Source organism: Narcine bancroftii, chromosome 4 (genome assembly GCF_036971445.1).
Source record: "Narcine bancroftii isolate sNarBan1 chromosome 4, sNarBan1.hap1, whole genome shotgun sequence".
NCBI lineage: Eukaryota > Metazoa > Chordata > Chondrichthyes > Torpediniformes > Narcinidae > Narcine > Narcine bancroftii.
In genome coordinates, this window is record NC_091472.1 from 190,738,125 (window position 1) to 190,760,677 (window position 22,553).

Consider the following 22,553-nt stretch of genomic DNA (forward strand, 5'->3'; position numbering starts at 1 on the left):
TTCAGCATCATGCTGAAGAAGCTTGAAAAGAGGGTTGGTGCGAGAACGCAGCCTTGCTTCACGCCATTGTTAATGTAGAAGGGTTCAGAGAGCTCATTGCTGTATCTGACCCACATACCACCTTAAGTAATCCCTTACTAATCACAGAGCACCGATGGCATAGGGATTACTTAAAGTGGGATGTGAGTGGAAAGAAAAACATTGAGAACCACTGGGTTACGAGTTACTTCAGAGAACATTTACATTTGAAATTTTAAACTTGCATATTTTTTATTTAATATTGATTTTAATTTTTTTTAATTTATTTTCCTCAATTTTTTTTGCCAGTTGCTTGAATTCCAAATACCATAGGTTTTACTGTATTGTTGCTTTGACCTAAATCATTTTTAAATGGCAAAATGAAAAAAAACCCACTTTGAACAGAAAATTTTAAACTGGAATTATGAAGTTATGACCCTCCTCTGTTTACAACCTGCTGGTACAGTTTCATTAACCAATCTAGTATTATTCTGCATCTGTCTGGAACTGCTAGGTAAAGGTGCTACTAAACAAAGAAAACATCAGGTAACTGTTTCACTTATAGACTAGTGCACTTTCAATGCTCCCATATCTTCTATTGTTGTGTTCTTCATCATGTCTCTCAGCACTCAGTTAACCAACCCAGATAAAACTTTGGTCTGACAGTCTCCTTCCATCATATCACCATTAAAATCGTCATACGTGGACTCCTGTCCTGTCATGATATGTTGGGTTATTTTCCGGCATAAAGCTAGATCCTGACTGTGGCCCAGTCCAGTTCTAGCTTTATGGTCATTTTATATTGTTCACCTCTGCTCTTTAATTGGCTATATCTTAAGATGCCATGGCCTTGAAATTAATTTCTTAAACCTTTCCACTTCTCCAGCTTTATCTTCCCCTTTAAGAAAAAGCAAAAATCTCCCTCCCTGACCAAACATTTTATTATCTATTCTAATCTCGCTCTGTGGTATATTGTTTGATAACTATTCTCTGATGAAACTTGGGCCATTTTGATATGGTGAAAATGATCTGTAAATACAAAATTATTGTTTAGTGTTGCAGATTTTAACAAATTCTGTGGAGTTGCAGGGTTTGAGTGGAACAGTTGTAAAAAGTAGGCTTTTATTTCATATGCATGTGATGTTCTATCACTTCTCTTCTAGTTCACTTCCAATTAAAATCTCTGTTTAACAATAACAGATTATTCGTTATGTATTGGTAGGACATTGATTCAAAACTGTTCATTATTTCTGTCAACTTCAAATGTTCACACGGAATGCCACAATTCTTGATGAATGTACAACTTGTAAATTGAAAGGAGTCTGCCCCCTTCACTATTGGTCTCTGTAGCCAATGGCACACCACAGATGTCCCAAGGGCTCAAACAGAATTTGGACCAGCCTGCAGTCAAGTAGCCACAATCAATGACTGGATGTGCCAGTTTTTAAAAAAAAACATTTGTTTGCCTTGTGTCACAGCCTAGTGATAATGATAAAGGCAAATAGGCCAGTGCTCTCCATTCTGCCTATGTAGTTGGTCTGGAAGAGCCACACAAATAGTTAGTGCTCTGTATGGGTCATGGGTGATAAAATGGAGCTCTTTCCAAATTACCTTTTTTTTTACAGACGAGAACTAAATCAATTGCAACATGAGCATGAAACTCTGGCAACAAATATGGCCTTTGTCACATCCCCTCAGAAGAATCAAAAGGATATTAATGATTCCACCCAGATAAAGATGCTGATACAAACCAAAGAGGAATATGACTGCCTTGCTGAGCAGGAAAAGAATCTGATCGCAAAGCTTGATGCACAGGTACATTTCTAAGATGTAAATTGCATTGTTGAAGTAATGTTTGAAGATTTTGAAATGCACTGGTTAATTTTGACTTTTCTTCTCAAAGTTCTGTATTGCAATGAATCTTTGTATGGTATCATGGGTTGAAAGGAGAAAAAAATAAAACGTTGCTAGAAATCTTGCCTAGAAACAGAATATGTGTAAGTCAGTGGTGGATCAGGCATCAACTCAGGGAGAAAATTACCCAAACACTTCAAGTAAGGATATTTTAAAGAGTAAGTTTTTGATGAAAGTGAATGACCTTTATGAATGGGGAATAATTTTATTACATGCAATGCAGGAAGGATCTTTTGCTTCTTATGTTGTATTGCTGACATAAAAAAAAACATGAATGAAAGTGGCATTGGATTCCAAATTCTACGGAATTTCTAGTGTTGATCAATCCAACGTGGTCAGAATAAACTGCTAGGGTACTTTGGACTATAACATATAAAAACAGATGGCAAGCACTGCTACATACAGTCATTGATCCATATAAAGGAAAAAAATGTGAAAACTTTACTGCAGGGCCCCTACCGACCGAGTTTGGAGAAATCATTGGTGATTAAGGAAATGTAAAAGTTGGCGCCATCTCGAAGAAAGAAGCAGCAGAAACCGCCCAGACGTGGTAGAGACTGCAGAGTTCAAAGAAATGATCAATAGTGAGGAAACTAGTATTTGAGAAGCTAATGACACTGTAAGTCAAAAAATTTCCCAAGTCCAGATGATTGGAATCTTGCAGCTTTGAAGGGGGGGCTGACAGTGGCGATGTTAAAAGTATTGTTTGTCATCTTCTGAAGTTCCACATATTCTAAAATGGTTTCCACAGATTAAAAAGGTGGCAAAGGAGGCTGAGCATTTAAGAATGAGATGAGAAGAAATTCCTTCACCGAGAGGGGACTGAATCCCTAGAGTGCTGTGGAGGCTCAGTTGCTGACTACGATCTACACAGAGACTGATGAAGTTTTAGATGTTAAGTGAATCAAAGGATATTAAGTTACCACTGGGGTAAAGGATCACTCATGATCTTATTGAATGGGGAACAAGCACAGAGGTCTGAATGGTCTACGCTTTCTTCTGTATCTTATGGTTATCATTATAAAACACAAATGCTGTAGCCTTTGGTTTAATCAATTGACAACAAAGATTACAAATATCATAACCTGTAATTTTGGAATGATATTGGATCATGAATAGGGTTAGAATTCAAATTGTTCAACTTCAAATAGATAGGTACTGGACAGATGGAAATCAGATTCACTTACAGAAGAGGGGATTTTCACATGTTTCTGGGAGTCCAGATGCGACTCCTTGTGTTGTGGTGTTAGTAGACGATTATTGACCTAAAAGGTTTTCATTAACCCAGTTTCATTCTTTATGGGTGAATATCTCTGTCATTTCCTGTTTGTACTTGTATCTGTGGCAGGACTGCTTTTCTCTTCTTGGTTAAGGCTGATATCAAGGCTGCTCTGGGCTTTTCAATCTCAATCATACCAGGCTGCTGCTGTTCATTCTACTGCACCTTCTGCATTAGGAAGTTCATCCAAACTCCATCCATTCAGTTTTCCATCAGCCCATGGGAGAAGGAAGAGCAGATTTGGGAATTTTTCTGCATTAAAGGCTTTCCCAAAGTATATTTTACCCATGTCCTTTATGAATCAAACTCCATTCACAATTAAAAGAATTGTATGAAGAATTTCTTTTAAAAGTTGGCTCTCAGACAATTATTGTCTCTGTGGGATATTCAGAGGGATTGAGGAGTGGATGATAGACACAGACAGCAGGCTTCTCCACTTCCTCCCACTTCAATTCTGACCACTTTGGTTTCTTCTGATCAACTCCAAATTAGCTGAAGATTTAAGTATTGACTGTCAAACTTCCTCATTCTTGGTCTAAAGTAAATCATTGGAGCTATAATTCTGTATTTAATATTTTTATGAGGGTAGATAAGAAGCAAGTATCTCTCTCCATTCCTATTCTATATTTGTTCTGGTTTAAAATGCAGTCTTGATTTTAATCTCTTACCTGGCTGAAGGCTCAGCCAGTCCCCCATGCACCGCCTGAAGGCTCAGCCAGTCCCCCACGCACCGCCCGAAGCCTCAGCCAGTCCCCCACGCACCGCCCGAAGGCTCAGCCAGTCCCCCACGCACCGCGCAAAGGCTCATGAACAATTGGTTCATGAGAGGAACCAAGATAGATGTCAAAATTCTGCAGAGCAAATATGATAGCTAACAGTTTTTTTTCAATAGTGAAATAGTTCTTTTGATGAACATTTGAATTTTTTTGAAAAGTAGGCAACTCGAGGTCAATTTCATTATGTTTTTGCAATAAAACTGCACTTGCTGCTCCCTCACTGGCATCCACTGCTACAGAAAATGGTCTGTCAAAATCAGGAGATTTTAACACAGGACAATGGCATAGCGTCTCCTTTAAATTTTCCAAAGCTTTCTGACAAACTTTAGTCCACACAAATTTTTCCCCTTTCTTTTAAAGATTGGTTAAGGGAAGAGCAACCTCTGCAAAATTTCCTGTAATATCCTGCCATTCCTAAAAACCTTCTCACTGCTTTCTTGCCATTGGGAACAGGAAACTCAGAAATTGCATTCACTTTGCTTGAATAGGTGCAACTTTGCCATGGCCAACTACATAACCCAAGTATGTTACCATGGCATTTCCAAATTGACTCCTTGCTAAATTAACAGTTAAGTTTGTTTTGGATAATCTTGCAAACAATTTGTCCAATTGCCTTAGATGTTCTTCCCATGTGTCACTTTTTGTGACCAAGTCATCAATATAAGCATCTGTATGAGTTAACCCTTGGATAACTGAATTAATCATCCTTTGGAATTTTGCAGGGGCATTTTTCATGCCAAAAGGTATCACATTATAATCGTATAAACCGGATGGAGTTACAAAAGCTGAAATATTCTTTCCTCTCTCAGTTAAAGGCCCACAACAGTAACCCTTCAACAAATCCAACTTAGTAATACATTTAGCTTTGCCAATTTTATCAATACAGTTATCTATTCTTGGAATAGGATAAGCATCTGTTTTAGTTACTGAATTAATCTTCCCTTAATCTGTACAGAACCTAGCAGTTCCATCGGGTTTTGGTACCAGTATACAAGGAGAACTCCAATCTGAGTTCAAAGGTCTAATAATGTCATTCCTCAACATATATTCCAGCTCCTGATCCATGATTTTACTCTTTTGAATGTTTATTCTATATGGGTGCTGTTTTATGGGATATGGGATATGGGATATGGGATATGTTGCTTCTCCAACATCTATATCATGGTAAATCACTGATGTCCTTTTTGGAACATCAGGGAACAAATTTGTGTATTTCAAAAGTAATTCTTTCAACTGCATCTGCTCTTATAACTTAAGATGGCCTAAATTTTCTTCCAAATTTTCCAAAATTGTTGAGTTAGACAGGCGCACAGAAACAATGATTTCTTTAAGGATACCCTCACAAGATTCTGTTTCAATAATTTTATGATCCACCACTTCCTCCACTCTGTCAACAACTGACACCTCTGATAAAGATTGTTCTCCACTACCCTTATCCTCTAAATAAGGTTTCAACATATTTATGTGACAAATTTGAGTTTTATATCTTCTATCTGGAGTGTTAACAACATGGTTAACATCATTCAGTTTTGATTTAATTGTGTATGGTCCAGAAAATCTAGCTTTCAAGGGATTGTCATGTATTGGAAACAAAATCAAAACTTTACTTCTGCTTTAAGATTTCTCACTTGAGCTTTCCTGTCAAATGAACACTTCATTTTACCCTGAGCCATTTCTAAATTCTCTTGAGCCAAAGTCCACACTTTTTGTAACCTATCTTTAAATTTAGTAACATAATCCAGCAAGTCCAACTGCACATCCTCATTAACCCACTGTTCTTTTATCAACATTAAAGGTCCTCTAACCTAATGTCCAAACACAATTTCAAAGGGGCTGAAACCTAATGACTTCTGCCCAGCCTCCCTTGCTGCAAACAACAATAAATGAATACCTTCATCCCAATTTTTTCCATTCTCCAATCAGTAAACTCTCATCATATTTTTAGAGTAGAATGAATCTTTCCAAAGCTCCATGAGTTTCAGGATGGTATGTGGATGAAGTGATCTGTTTTATTCCCAACTCATAAACTAACTGTTGAAACAACCCAGACATAAAGTTAGATCCTTGATCACTCTGGATCTCTTTCGGTAGTCCAAACACTGAAAAATCTTTCCAGAGCCTTTACCACTGTTTTGGCTTTAATATTTCTCAGTGGTATAGCCTCTGGAAATTTTGACGCTGAACACATAATTGTTAATAAGAAAGGCTCCCCAACAACAAGAATAGGTTGTAATGGAGCCACTGGAGGACACTGGTTAGGTTTCCCCACAACCTGACAAACGTGACATGACTGGCACTAATTTACAACATCCTTCCTCAAACCAGGCCAGAAAAATTGTTTCAAAATCTTATTCATGGTTTTCTTAACTGCAAGATGATGACTCAAAAGTGTACTGTGGGCTAGATCTAATATGTCCTTCTGGTAATTTCTTCCTGCATGAAGGCTCAGCTCATTCCTCAGACACTGCCTGAAGGCTCGCTTGTTCCCCAGACACTGCCTGAAGGCTCCGCTTGTTCCCCAGACACTGCCTGAAGGCTCCGCTTGTCCCCCCACACGGCCTGAAGGTTCAGCGAGTTCCCCCCACACGGCCTGAAGGTTCAGCGAATTCCCCCCGCACGGCCTGAAGGTTCAGCGAGTTCCTCCCCGCATGGCCTGAAGGCTCCGCTCATTCCCCCTGCACGGCCTGAAGGCTCCGCTCATTCCCCCCGCACGGCCTGAAGGCTCCACTCGTTCCCCCCGCACTGCCTGAAGGCTCTGCTAGTTACCTGAAACATGCACATACCACCCAATCACTATCTCTTAGGATAAGAAATTTTAAGTGTATCTACCAAAAATGTTGTTATTCCATGGAAATGTTTGCTGCTTGGACACAATATATTCACATATATATAAAGGGGTCAAGAATGCTTAAAAGCAGTTGCATGTCAGAAACCTTTTATTTTGCAGATTAAAGACCAAGAAGATAAAATTATTAAGCACAAGATGTCCACTAGTGGTAGCGGGAGTGTTCACCAACGGCGAGGACATTTGCAAAAACAAATACAAACTTTGGAAAATCAATTAAACTTGGTAGGTTAGTGTGAGTATACTGCAGGTATGAAAAATGTTGCTAGTAAAACAGCTTTAATGTCTTAAGAAATCATAGCAAAAAGTTTTGGTTTGCTAGGACCTCTGGTACTTCCTGATGCATATTTGAACATTAGATGATGATTAGATGTGATATAGTATTGCCTTGTATCTGAGTGACTGATGAAAGTCAAGTCAATGGTGAAAAAGTCTCCTTAATGGTCTTCCCGGTGCATTGAATATTGCTAGGAGTTCTTTTTTTTTTGGTTCAACAATCAGTTTATTACACAGCATAAGAATAAAGCTTAACAGAGCTCTGGTTTTTTTTTTCTTTATTTTTTATTTTTCACACCATAAATCACATTAGCCATGATATACACTATTTCTTTTTCACACATATACAGTGACTTTTTCTCCCCCCCACCTTCCTCCCAAGCCACCCCCCACCCCCCCCTCTCATCCATTTTAGGTATACAATCTAGGTTGCATTAAGCCAGTCAGACAATGTTGTCATTCAACAAAAATACACCAGAAATTCTACTGAGTCCATTCTTTTCTTTCCTTCTCCTTCCATCAACTTAAGTAATGTTTGTCCCCGGTAGGTTTTCGCTATTGTATTTAATGTAAGGCTCCTATACTTGTTCGAATATTTCAATATTATTTCTTAACCTATATGTTATTTTTTTCTAATGGAATACATTTATTCATTTAAATTTAGTAGTTTCTTCCTTTTAATTTGGTTATGTATTCCATTAATATTTAAAGTCATATAGTTCAGCGTAGCCCTTTTATATTTTGTTTATCTTCTCTTTCCGTTTTTCCATCATTACCTTTCCTCCTTTTCCATTTCTGTTTTCTTATTTTCAACTCTTTATAAGACAACATTCCTACAACATCTAACATTTTCCTTATTCTCCTATTTCTATCTTATTTATCCCCAATCTCCCCTTCCCCTCCTGAGTTGTCCTTTATCCCTTGTCGGACAACCACATCTCCCCTCTCCATTTGGATTTGCGAATCCACTCGCAAGCGTCAACTGATTTTGCAGTGACCGCTATTTCCCCCCACCCCGCCCCCCCAGAAAAGATTTCACTTTTCATATGTCACAAAGGTCACTCTTTTAATTCCCTCCTTATTCTCTCTATTCCATTACCTTCCCTTATTAATTCTTGTCTATACTATCTATATTTTCCTCTAAGTACAGATACATTCACGTATGCACATTGTCTCTATTCACTCTTATACCTCTTTACCCGCATACATATCAATCGTGATCATTTTTACTCTCATTACCCGTCTTCATCCCTCAGTCTATTTTTGTCTTTACCCACATACATATCAATCGTGATCATTTTAACTCTCATTACCCGTCTTCCTCCCTCAGTCTATTTTTGTAATTGTTCTGCAAATTTTTGTGCTTCTTCTGGATCCGAGAATAGTCTGTTTTGTTGTCCTGGAATAAATATTTTCAATACCGCTGGATGCTTTAGTATAAATTTATACCCTTTCTTCCATAAAATCGCCTTTGCTGTATTGAACTCTTTTCTCTTCTTTAGGAGTTCAAAACTTATATCTGGATAAATGAAGATTTTTTGCCCTTTATACTCCAGTGGTTTGTTGCCCTCTCTTACTTTTTCCATTGTCTTCTCCAGTACCTTTTCTCTTGTAGTATATCTTAGGAATTTTACTACAATAGATCTTGGTTTTTGTTGTGGTTGTGGTTTAGAGGCCAATACTCTATGTGCCCTTTCTATTTCCATTTCTTGCTGTAGTTCTGGACATCCTAGGGTCTTAGGGATCCACTCTTTTATAAACTCACTCATATTCTTGCCTTCTTCATCTTCCTTAAGGCCCACTATCTTTATGTTATTTCTTCTGTTATGGTTTTCCATTGTATCTATTTTTTGGGCTAGTAGTTCTTGTGTCTCTTTAGTTTTTTTATTAGATTCCTCCAATTTCTTTTTTAAGTCTTCTACCTCCATTTCTGCTGCTACTGCCCGCTCTTCCATCTTGTCCATTTTCTTTCCCATTTCTGTTAAGGTCATCTCCATTTTATTTATTTTCTCTTCTGTGTTGTTTATTCTTTTTCTTAAATCCTTAAATTCCTGTGTTTGCCATTCTTTAAATGACTCCATGTATCCTTTAATAAGAGAAAGTATATCCTTTACCTTGCCTTTCTTTTCTTCTTCTATTTCACTGTACTCTTCCTCTTCCTCTTCTTCTTCCTCTGGGTTGGCCATCTGTTGTTTCTTTGTTGCCCTTTCCTCCTCTTCTTTCTTGTTTCTATTGTCTTCTGTGGTCTCTTCTTGCTGCAGGTGTTCTGCAGCTGTCGTTGCCGGCTGTGGAGTTCGACTCCCCAGCTGGTCCCCCCTCCCGTCGGTGTGTTCTTTTTCATTCGCATAGCGCATGCGCGAAGAATCGCGCATGCGCGGTTGCGCACTTTTACTCGGCTCTGCGAGCCATTTTTGTAGTCCATTATTTACCGACCTGAGGGAGCGGGTTTCTCTCTCCGCAGCGGGCCTCTTCGGACAGGTAAGGCCTTCACCTTTTTCCTCCTTTGTCTTCTCTTCCTCTCTTCTTACCGTTGCTTTCGATTTTTCTTTTTTTGTCGCCATCTTCTTTCCACCTTTATACTCACTTTTCTGTAACTTTTATTTCTGTGCCTTTGTGTTTTCCTTTGTTTTTCCCGACTTTTCTGGAGAGGGCTGGAGTTCACCGTCCGGCCACTACTCCATCACGTGACTCCTCCCGAATATTGCTAGGAGTTCTTGACAGGGTCCTGGTTTGACCAAACTCAGGACGTGATTTCAAAAGAAAAGTGAGGAAGAGGATGGAGCTGGCAGTCTTAAATATAAGTGGGAGCAAAGACAATCTTCCACTTGCAGGCTTCATGAGAGGGGGGTGAGGTTATATTCCTAGAAATCAATTTGTAGCATTATTTAACATAATGTGAAATTGTATCATTGACAAGTTGTCAAGGAATCCAAATGGAAAAAAATTGTCCCTATTCATTTTATTTTTAAACGTATATCTTGCAAGACCAACTTTTTATTCCATACCATACCCCAGACTTTTTTTTGAGTTAGTGATCAATGAATTCCCTAAGGGCAAATTGGCATTATCTGAAATGCCATCATGTGGAGAACACCTAAATTGAACACTGCAAGGTGTGGAGAGCTCCTGTTTCTGAAACTATTATCCCCTGATGACTGGCACAATATGTCTTTGGATTTGACTCAAAAGCTCTGGAAATTCATGTAAGATTACAGAACATCTGGGTTAGTACAACCAACTTTAGGCCAACTAATCTCAGGCCCTAGGATGGGTGTGAACAGCTGAGCTCATGGCTGGACATCTCACAACTGCTTGTAGCCTGAGTATCCCAGGGTCAGTTCAATGGAAAGGGTTAGCAGGTGCTTTAGCTGGATGTTAATATTAATGTTACAGATTCTGTTCTCCAGCAAATTACAGGTATCCATGTGAACTGAAATTAATCAAGGTGTGCTTTTTCACAGCTTTCAAGGTCAAACAAACTAAGAAACAAAAGTACTTAGAGAAACACAAGAACTCCAAGCACTAGAACCTTCAGCAAACAATGAGAATCTTGAGGGACTCTGTGTGCATCAGGCAGCATCAAGTCAACATTTTGTGTCAAGACCTGCCCTCAAGTCCCAAAAATCGACTGTCCATTTCTCTCCATGGATTCTGCCTGACCTACTGAGCCCCTCCAGCTTCTCGTTGTTGTACCTGCCACAACTTATAGTTTGTCATCATTTATACGTTTCTGAGGCGAAGGCTTCAGAGAGCTTTTTCAGTGGATGTTCCAGATGCATCATAGAAACAAGAATTAAGTCACTCTCATATTTCCATTGGGTAGACAGTAAGAGCTTTAAAATATGTTGCATTGTGATGCCGATGTTGAAATATCAAGGAATGACTGCGTTAGCCATGCTGATAATTACCAATTTGATAGGGGATATATACTGCTACTTCTGCATCCATCAAGAAGTGGGCCATTACAACTGGGATTACCATTACACATCATCAGGAGTAGATTGTATCCAGTCAAACTGAAGTAACTGCTCCACACAATAGTACAGGGTATTCTGGCCTTAGGATTTATTGCAAGGTTGTTCTGTCCTGAAATGTCATGGCTTTTCAAACTAGCATGGAGTGAGAGAGAATTAGAATCAGAATTTCAGAGTTGTGTATAAAATGCTAGAATACAAGGACAAACATAATAAAGTGTCTAACAATTTTTGCCCTCAATAATGTAAACATTGAAATATATTCTTTGTAAGGCCCTTAAATACCCACGACTGATGATCTGCACTTCTGGACTTTTAAATAAAGAGAAATTACAAATAATATTTGTGCAAAGAATGAAGCCTTCATCAGACTGGTCAAGGAAATGGGTGCAACTGCTCTTGAACACAAATACTGATGAGGCCTGATTAATATTAAATGGTACAACTAAAACAGCTTGGATTTTCTGATCTTGAATATTAAGCTATTGTTTCTGTTCTGTTGGCTTAGTCCTTCGTAACAAAGACTAGGATCAACAATAATCGGAACTTAAGATTAACTGACAAAAACTTTAGCCGGAATGTTTACATCAAAGAGGTAATGGCTGGTTGTGGAAACTGAACAGGCAGAGGAGACGAATTTAAGGTTAGTGACCATGGTGGCAGACCAGGGAGCGGCTCTGGAGCTGAAGCACACATGCAGGCAGCGACTTGTGGATGAGGAACCCATACAAGCTGCAGGCTGCTGGCAACTTGAGATCGAGGGTCTCGTGCTAGGCTGCGGGGTGCTGGAGGCTGGCTCATGGGAGCTGGGTAATGGAACTGGGATTCGAAAGGATGCTGAGGGTAAGAAGGGCCCTGGGTGCTGAAGGCCTCCTCATCATGTTGGAGGTTTGGATCTGGGTTTGGGTTGCCAATGGTTTGAACTGAACTGGAGTCTTGTACAGTTGAGACTCCATTGTGGAAGAGTGGACTCTAGGGGACTCTCTTTTGCTTCTCTTTCTGTGAGTATCAGGGGCAGTGGACATTGGTATTGCTAATGGCAAATCTTTGTCTGCCTAAAGGCAATTTCATGTGATATTACACTGTGTTTTATTACATGACAATAAATAGTATCTGATCTCATCTCATCTGAGGTTGCAGGATCAAAACATTCCAATATATTTAAGCATCCTTTAAATTTATTGTCATGCCTGGGATAACTGGGTAACATTAATACTTCATTCTTTGTTAGTTTGTTTTGTCAAGTGTATCAGTTTGATGAACAAAGATGTTTGCTTTTTGTAACACCCAACTCAGGTTAGGAAATTATGGTTCAAATATCAGATTTCAAACTTCAGACTTATTGTCAGAGTACATATATGACATTACATGCAACCCTGAGATTCTTTTTCCTGCCAGCCAGGCAGAATTTCTACTTATCAGTCGTGCAAAAAAAATTGTACTCAAGAAAACATGCATATACATGTGATGATATGGCTGTATACATTGGCTGGCCCACTCTTCGGGTGTCTCCCTGCCTTGGCTCCTCCCTTGATCCTACCACTGTGACCTGGACTGTAAAGGTCAAATCCCCTCTCCTTCCTGCTCATTTTCCTACCCTGGACCTGCGACAGCAGTCTCTTGCTCAATAAAGCCTATCGTTCCCCTCAATCTTCTGCCTGTGTCATTATTGAGGCTACCGATAGCACCCAACAATTTATTGAGCAAGATTTTGGAACTCTCCGGTTATGGAGAAATTGCTGCGCCCTGAACGGCTGGAAGTAGACCCCAAGTCCTGGGTGCATTGGTGCTCTTCGAGCAGGTGAACTGTTTTAATAATTTCCTCGAAGCCGCTACGGAAATGATCGACTCGGACGAAAAGAAGCTCAAGATCCTTCAAGCATGAGTTGGCCAGAAGGACCTGACCATCCAAGGCTGCACGACCTACACTGAGGCAATGGCTGAGCTGCGGGCACTCTGTAAACCAAAGGTGAACTTGGTTTACTCCCATTACCTGCTGGCGTCCTGGAAACCACAGCTGGTGAGTCTGCTGAAGAGTTCATCCGGTCCATGGTCACACTGGGAAAAGACTGTTTGGGGGATCTCATGGGCCCGGGCACGATATCGCTGAACCAATGCGCAGAAGAGCTGATCAGAGACTCTGATGGGGTTGAGGTCAGACTGCATCCAGCAAAGACTCCTCGAGGAGGACCTGCTCCCTCTCGAAAAGACTATCGAACTGATCAGAACTCTGGACTTAGCCCAGCACCAAACAGTGTTGATCACGGGCAGAAGCAGGCCAACTGTGTATGTTCCACCACGAGGGTCATCGGCCTGAGACTCGGCGTTGGGCATCAGCGACCTGAACGCGGCTGCAATCATGCCGACTGCATCGTCGAGATACAACATTTGCGGGAAGGCCAAGCACGTGAGGTGCCTCTACCCCGCGAAAGGAGCGATGTGCTCAGGCTGTGGAAAGAGGGGCCACTATCAAAGGGTCTGCAGGTCCCAATCGCAGCCAGCGAGCAGTGCGCTGTGCATCCCTGAAGAGCTTCCAGTGCTGACCACATGCGTGGTGAGGGGAGCGCCATCTTACCAGCCGCCGCTCCCAACCTCGGCACCTCGGCCTACCACTCCAGTGACATCACTTCCGACCACCTCGACTCCACTTTCGGCTTCTTTTTCATCTGATGTTGCATGGTCAACATGGAGGTCACCATCTTGGGCCGGTCTCTGCACTGACGATGATGATGAAGGAACGCCACTCCGCACTTCAGTGACACTAAATCCAGCCGGTCATCACCCGATCTCGAACTCAATGATGCAGATCGAGGTGAATGGACGTAAAACTAACTCTCTTTTCGATAGCGACAGTATGGAAAGCTTTGCAAACCCTGTTGTGGTCCAGAGACTCTCCCTCCCGGACTGACCCATGACTGGGATGGTTTCAATGGTGGCTAAGGACCAACAGACGAGTATTCGGGGGAATTGGGTAGCGTCACTGATGGGGGGGGGGGGAAATGTTATAACGACTTAGTGTTATTAATTATGCCCTGCCTCTGCATGCCGATCCTCCTAGGCCTTGATTTTCAGAGTCAGTTTAGGAGCGTGATGATGGCATTCGGACGCTCCCAACCACCACAGCCCACAGCATTCAGGTGACCATCTCCGACTGAATAGCCAGCTCCCGTTGCCGTCCTGTGGCTCCAGCACCAAATCTCCAGCACTGTCCAGCAGTATTGGCACTCAGTCCCCAGCACCGTCCAGCGGTCCCGGCACTCAGCCCCTGGCACCGACCTGTGGTCTCACCACTTTAAGGGTGCCCCCTCCGTCGCTGTTCGCGAACCTCACCCCGGATTGCAAACTCATCACCACCAAAAGTCGGTGCTATAGTTCTGAGGATATGCAATTTATCCGGGCTGAGGTTCAGCGACTCATGGCGGAGGAGATCATAACCCCTAGCACCAGTCCCTGAAGAGCACTGGTCCTCGTGGTCAGAGGGGTGGGCAAGCCCCAAATGGTAATTAACTATAGTCAAACCATCAACCGCTTCACCCAGCTGGATGAGCACCCACTTCCCCGTCTAGCCAACTTGGTCAATAAGGTCGAAAATATAGAATTGTTTTGACTATTGACCTCAAGTTGGTTTACCAACTCCCCCTCCGTCTGAATAATTGAATCTATACTGGATTTGAAGCTGACAGGAAATTCTTCCATTTCCTGCGGGTACCCTTCGGCATTTCTAATGGTGTTTCTGCTTTCCAGAGAGTAATGGACCGGATGGTGGAGGAACACAGACTGACGGCAACGTTGCACTAACTTGACAATGTCACCATCTGCGGCCATGATCAGCAGGACCACAGCGCAAACCTCGTAAAGTTCTTGCATATGGCCAAGTTACTTAAACTTGACATACAACAAAGACAAGAGCATGTTCAACACGGCCTGGCCCTTCTTGGATGTGACCACTTCTGGAACTCCCTGTCCCGAACACCCTGAAGGCACTGAAAAGGTACCTAGGGCTGTTCTAATATTACGCGCAATGGGTGCCCAACTAATTCGGTCAACCACTTTTCCACTATCGGCGGAGGCCTAAGCTGCTTTCAATCAGATTTGAGGAGACATCACTAAGGCCACGATGCATGCCGTGGTTGAGTCCATCCCCTTCCAGGTGGAAACCGATGCCTTAGACTTCGCACTGGCCGCCACATTAAACCAGGCAGGCAGGCCAATAGCATATTCCCGTACCCTTCATGGTCCCGAACTCTGGCCTCCTCCGTCGAGAAGGAGGCGCAAGCAATCATTGAGGCAGTGTGCCACTGGTGGCACTACCTAACCGGTAAAAGGTTTACTCTGTTGACTGACCAGAGGGCAGTGGCCTTCATGTTCAGTGCCAAACAATGGGGTAAAATCAAAAATCAGATTCTGAGGTGGAAGATTGAGTTATCCACCTACAACTATGACATCTTGTACGGCCGGGTAAGCTCAACAATCCCCCGGATGCCCTATCCAGAGGGACGTGTGCCAGTGCATATCTCGACCGTCTCCAGGTCCTGCACAACAGTCTGTGCAACCCTGGAGTTACGAGGTTGTATCATTTTATTTGGTCAAGGAACCTCCCATGCTCCAACGAGGATGGCCGGTTCACAACCAAACACTGCCAAATCTGTGCCAAGTGTAAGCCTCAGTTCTACCGGCCAGAAAAGGCACACCTCATCAAGGCCACTCGCCCTTTCGAACGACTCAGGGTCGATTTCAAGGGCCCCTTCCTGACCACAAATAGGAATGCCTACTTCCTGACGGTGATGGACGAATTTTCCAGGTTCCCCTTTGCAATTCCCTGCCCGCATATGACCTCAGCCACAGTCATCAAGGCCCTGAGCAGTATCTTCACTTTGTTCGGGTACCCTGACTACATTCATAGTGACCAGGGGACCTCATTCATGAGTGAGGAGCTGCGTCAGTACTTCCTGACCAGAATCGTAGCCACCAGCAGGACCACCAGCTATGTTCTTCTTTCTTTTTCTTTGGCTTGGCTTCGCGGACGAAGATTTATGGAGGGATATGTCCACGTCTGCTGCAGGCTCGTTGGTGACTGACAAGTCCGATGCGGGACAGGCAGGCACGGTTGCAGCGGTTGCAAGGGAAAATTGGTTGGTTGGGGTTGGGTTTTGGGTTTTTCCTCCTTTGTCTTTTGTCAGTGAGGTGGGCTCTGCGGTCTTCTTCAAAGGAGATTGCTGCCCGCCGAACTGTGAGGTGCCAAGATGCAAGGTTTGAGGCGATATCAGCCCACTGGCGGTGGTCAATGTGGCAGGCACCAAGAGATTTCTTTAAGCAATCCATATACCTCTTCTGTGGTGCACCTCTGTCTCGGTGACCAGTGGAGAGCTCGCCATAGAACACGATCTTGGGAAGGCGATGGTCCTCCATTCTGGAGATGTGACCCACCCAGCGCAGTTGGGTCTTCAGCAGCATGGATTCGATGCTTGCGGACTCTGCCAGATCGAGTACTTCGATGTTGGTGATGAAGTCATTCCAATGAATGTTGAGGATGGAGTGGAGACAGTGCTGATGGAAGCGTTCTAGGAGCCATAGGTGATGCCGGTAGAGGACCCATGATTCAGAGCCGAACAGGAGCATGGGTATGACAACGGCTCTGTACACGCTGATCTTTGTGTGTTTCTTCAGGTGGTTGTTTTTCCAGACTCTTTTGTGTAGTCTTCCAAAGGAGCTATTTGCCTTGGTGAGTCTGTTGTCTATCTCTTTGTCGATCCTTGCATCAGATGAAATGGTGCAGCCGAGATAGGTAAACTGGTTGACCGTTTTGAGTTCTGTGTGCCCGATGGAGATGTGGGGGGCTGGTGGTCATGGTGGGGAGCTGGCTGATGGAGGACCTCAGTTTTCTTCAGGCTGACTTCCAGGCCAAACATTTTGGCAGTTTCCGCAAAACAGGTCGTGAGGCTGCACCGTCCACTCCACCACCAGCTATAATCCCAGAGGTAATGGCCAGGTGGAAAGGGAGAATGGCACCGTCTGGAAGGCGGTACTCCTGGTCTTTAGGTTCAAAAATTTGCCAGTGTCCAGATGGCAAGACATTTTGCCTGAAGCCCTCTACGCTATCCGGTCGTTACTCTGCACCGCTACTAACACCACCCCGCATGAATGCCTCTTTGCTTTCCATTGGAGGTCGGCGAATGGTTTTTGCATTCCTCCCTGGCTGACATCCCCAGGGCCAGTTCTCCTTCGGAGGCACATCAGAGGCCATAAGATGAATCCACTGGTTGAAGCGGTAAACCTCATACATGCCAACCCACAGTATGCATTTGTGAGGTACCCGGATGGCCACGAGGACACTGTGCCCATACAAGACCTAGGAAGGGCCAGAGGCCCCGAGACTGCCTTGCTGGCTGCTCACTATGTCACGGACCCGATGGTGCCACATCCAAGCACGGCCCTGGATTCCAAGCCGCCTGCCCTGCAGCTGGACGTCCAGGCTCCTACCTCTCCTGCAGCTGCAGAGGACCCCCCAGTATTCCAGGAGTCCACCACCAGCACCCCAACCTCCACAATTCTTGCAGCGGACACTCCCCTGTTGGCCCCCTCATGAGGAGTATCATTGGTCACGGTACATAGTAGTGATCGGATGGAATGGAGTGCCATAGGGAGGACTTCCTGCCAGTGTGAGTCTAGAAGGCCTCTTGACTTCAGGGCCAGTTTGATAGCCTTCCAGACCATGGCGTTCTACTTTTCAACCTGCCTGTTCCCCCAGGGATTATAGCTAGTAGCCCTACTGGATGCGATGCGATGCCCCTTGCCAGCGAGTACTGACATAGCTCATCACTCATAAAGGTTATGAATATAGCCGGGATATCCGAATAGGGCGAAAATGGAGTCTAGTGCCTTTATGACTGACGAAGTGGACGTGTCTGGACATGGAAAGGCGAACGGGAAGTGGGAGTACTCGTCAATGAGAGACAGGAAGAAAGTGTTCCCATTGTTGGAGGGGAGAGGTCCCTTAAAATCGACACGGAGCCATTTGAAGGGCCTGGATGACTTGGTCAGGTGCTCCTTTGTGGACCGATAGAAATGCGGCTTGCACTCTGCACAGACCTGGCAAGACCTGGTCATTTCCCCGATAGTTTCCATGGAGTAGGGCAGATTGTGAGCCTTGACAAAATGAGCCATGTGGGCAACCCCTGGATGGCAGAGTTCATTATGTATAGACCGCGGTTGGCCGGTGTGTGCAGAGGCACAGCTTCCTCTGGATAAGGCATCTGGAGGGTCATTAAGAACTTATGACCAATAGGCAATGCCATAATTGTAGGTGGAGAGCTCGATCCTCCACCAAGCAATCTCGTCATTTTTGATTTTGCCCCTCGTGACATTATTAAACATTAATGCGACTGAGCACTGGTCAGTGCAACTGAAATGCAAGGAATACATATTGGAAGGATACATCTTTTTTATTTTTTAAATAATTTTTTATTTTTCACACTGTGAACCATATCAACCAAAATATGTAGAAACGTATCTCATTAAATTTACACAGTGGTTTTTTTCTCCCTTTTTTCCCCCCCTTCCCTCCCTCCCCTCTACCCACCCCCCCAAATACCCATAAATATTCAACTTATACAATACAATAAAACCATAAAACAATATTTTCACACAAAGGAAAACAAACAAGAAAAATGTGTCACCTATTCATTACACATTGAATCCAGTCATTTTGTCTTCTTATCATTTTCATTCTCATTTTAGGGGATGGAGGCAAGCTCTCTCTGATATGTTCCATGTATGGTTCTCAAATTTGTTCAAACATTGTGACTTTATTTTTTAAATTATATATTATTTTTTCCAATGGAATACATGTATTCATTTCCATGTACTATTGCTGTATACTCATGCTCTCTTCCATTTTCCAAGTTGACATTATACTTTTTTTTGCTATCGCTAAGTCTATCTTAATGAATTTTTTTTGTACTTTATCCAATTTGACGCCCAATTCTCTACTTCTTATGTTACTTAAAAGAAATATCTCTGGTTTTTTTGGTATGTTATTTTTTGTAATTTTATTTAGTATCTGATTTAATTCTTCCCAAAATGTTCTTGCATGCACTTCTTTTCCACCTCTTCACCACCTCCATCCCCCTTTTCCCCATTTTTATCTTAGTTTTCTCTTATTACACTTAATATACGACAACACATTTAAGACATAAAGCACCCCCGCAGTTCCCACATCCACTAATACTTTAACCCCAAAAGTTCCCCCACCTCTCTGACTTGCCCCATATCCCTTGTCGGGTAACCACAACTCCCCTTTTCATTTGGGTTGTGATCTTGTTCACAGCGTCAACAAGCTGGCGTCAACCCAGCCCTCTCCAGAAAACATTTTTTAAAAAACACATATAACAAAGCTCTCTCTTCTTTTTTTCCCCTTACTCCCTTCTTTCCCTTCTCTTTTCCCTCTTTAGTTCTTTACATATACATTGTTTTTATATCTTTACATATACTTTATCGCCGTTCTTCATTCTTGTTACATCTCTTCATCTCTTCTCCTGTCCTGCAAACATTCTGCAAATTCTTGCACTTTCTCTGGATCCGAGAACAGTCTGTTTTGCTCCCCGGGCATAAATATTTTAAGCACAGCTGGATGTCTTAATATGAATTTGTAACCTTTTTTCCATAAAGTTGATTTTGCTGTATGAAACTCCCTCCTCTTTAAGAGTTCAAAACTTATGTCTGGGTAAAAAAATATTTTATGACCCTTGTATTCCAATGGTTTATTATCTTCTCTAATTTTATTCCTTGCCCATTCCAGTATATTTTCTCTTGTTGTATATCTCAAAAATTTTACTAAGATGGATCTTGGATTTGATGTATCTGTGGTTTCGAAGCTAATGCTCTGTGTGCCCTTTCTATTTCCATTTCTTCCTGCATTTCTGTCGTTCCCAGGACCTTTGGCATCCATCCTTTTATAAATTCCTTCATGCCTGTGCCTTCTTCACCCTCCTTCAGGCCCACTATTTTTATGTTGTTTTGCCTACTATAATTTTCCAACATATCAATTTTCTGAGATAACAACTCTTGTGACTCTAATTTTTTTGTCACTTTCTTCCAATTTTCCTAAGTCATTTACTTCCATTTCTACAGCCGTTTCTCGCTCTTCCACATTCTCTACTCTTTTCCCTATTTCTGTCATGACCAGTTCTAACCTTTGTATTTTATCTTCTGTTCTTTTCATTTTTATTTTAATTGCATTAAAATCTAATAACCATTCTTTTAGTGATCTGATTTGTTCTTCAAAAAAGACTTTATCTATATTCTGTTCATCAGTTTTACCTTCTATTTCTCTGTGAAGATCTTGGTCTTCTTCCTCTTCTTCTGTGTCTGTATCTGTGTTTGTGTCTTCTTCTTCTCTTCTTTGTGTCTGTATCTCTTCTGTTTTTCCTGATGAGCTGCTTGTATCTCTTTGTCAGGCCTCTTCTTGCTGGGCCTCTTGTTGCTGGTCCTCCCCTCTTGGGCTGCTCGTCTGTTGTGCTTCTTGACGTTGGTTTTCTTGTCGATCTTCCCTCTGTCTATCTTCCATGTCTGTTTCATTGCTCCCTCTTCTGCTGTCTTCCTTATCCTCCAGCTGAGAGCCCTGGTGTCGGGCATCTCTCAGCTGCTTGGAGCAGTGAAGCTTTGCTGTCACCTATAGCACCGGAGGGAGACAGCAACATTCAACTCCGGTTAGAAGATTATAGGTTCAGAGGACAAACAAATCTTATATTGCTAAGGGAGTGGTGTACTATGGACCTTTAACATGTGTATGAAACATTAAATAAATACCTTGTATTCAAAGTCATAGAGATTTTATTCCCCTATTCAAATGAGATCTGGAATCCTCCCTAAATTGATTGTTGGTTGCAAATTCGTTTGAGAGCATTTGGATAGTGTTATGTTGCAGACCAGCAGCAATGGAAATTTACCAAGGCAGTGTTATATTTTTCTTTTTAAAAACATATTTATTAGTAATTACTAATAATGTAACACATTAGTCAAATCAAAACAAACTATGTGCAAATGTGCATGCGTGCATGTGCGTGTCTTTGCGATACCCAAACCATTACAACTTGGGCATAATTCTGGAAAGTCATTCCAAAGTTCAGTCTTAGAAATCCACTGTTGGAATGCAAACTTTTAACTGATGCACAGAAGTAATCACGAAGGAGATGGGAGAGACTGAGTGACCGGACTGCCAAAAACTCATAAATCCTCGTCGAGCTTCTTCCAGAGAAATATCCTTTCGTACAAATGGTTGTCACAACTCCCCATTTCCTTGCGTGAGGGATCCTTGCATGGGGAAATGAAACACATGACTTCCACAATGCTTCCTAAACCCAGATATGGGTCAATCAAAGTGACTTTCCTTTGGTCACAGTGGGGATTCAATAATTCCCCTGACAGATGAATTGTCCATGATCACACAGAGTCATTCTTGCTCCTTATATGATGAGATGGCCACTGGTCAATGTTCCACACACATGGCATCCTTCACCATCTGTGTCCCGAGAAAAAGTAACAAATTTCCTTTCTCCTCTCCGAAGTAGCGAATTTGGGTACACCCTGTACTAGCTGATGCCACCCAGTCTCTCCAGAATTGTGAATGGTGGCAGCCTGTACTAGCTCTTAAAGTGAAGGAAAAGTTGAGAACCACTGCTCTAGACCCAATTGTTACTGAAATATTTTGCTTGAGAAAAATGGTCATTGGCTCATTTCCTTTGGAGTTATGAAACCGTGCACATAATGAGTCAATTAGGTACGATTAAAACAGTGGTTTTCAAGCTTTATCTTTCCACCCATGTACCAACTTAAGCAATCCATCACTAATCACAGAGCACTTATGACACAGGAAATACTTAAAGTAGTATGTGAGTTTTTTTAAAAAGTTGCCCACCTCTGGTTTAGAAGGAAATGAGCCAAATGCAGGCAATTGGGATTAGCTCAGAATGTCAAGTTTCTCAGCAGGGATGAGTTGGGCTGAAGGGCTTATTCTGCCCTAGGTGACTCCATGACTCTACACCCCTGCCCTCTTTAAACATTCCAGGGTCAGGCTTCTCCATCTGTGCCCTCAGGTAACTCATTCACAATTTCTTCAGTAAACTCATCTGCTTCTGCCTAATCGTGAACATCCATTTTTAACCAAGTGTTCAGTCGAGTTTCTCACCATGGCTTGGTGCCCATTTAGAAAAGTAAATAACCTTTGTATGATGACATGGAAGCAATATTAAAAGCAGGCTGTTATTATTGAGCAACAATTCAATCTCTGACTAATGTTTTGCTCTAATGAAATGTTAGAGCTCACAAAGTTAAGCCTTTTAGTTACAGTATATATAAACATGAAATGAAATGGGGTCATTACCCTTTAACCAGTAGACATTAATCAGTTCAAGTATTATTTGATAGAGCTGTTCTGTTGTTAACAGTGTACAAAAACTTAACAGTAAGAAATA

General features: G+C 42.3%; 1 protein-coding gene across 8 annotated transcripts in view; it reads left to right on the plus strand.

Annotated features, from left to right (window-relative positions):
* The window catches only part of LOC138761370 (coiled-coil domain-containing protein 63-like), a 135,045-nt gene that overhangs the window by 77,555 nt on the left and 34,937 nt on the right, over positions 1-22,553 (plus strand). For all 8 annotated transcript variants that reach the window (XM_069933358.1, XM_069933356.1, XM_069933353.1 and 5 more), the window contains 2 exons: positions 1,644-1,833; positions 6,935-7,057. In XM_069933358.1, the coding sequence (XP_069789459.1) occupies positions 1,644-1,833; positions 6,935-7,057 (313 nt within the window). The remainder of the gene's footprint in view (positions 1-1,643; positions 1,834-6,934; positions 7,058-22,553) is intronic.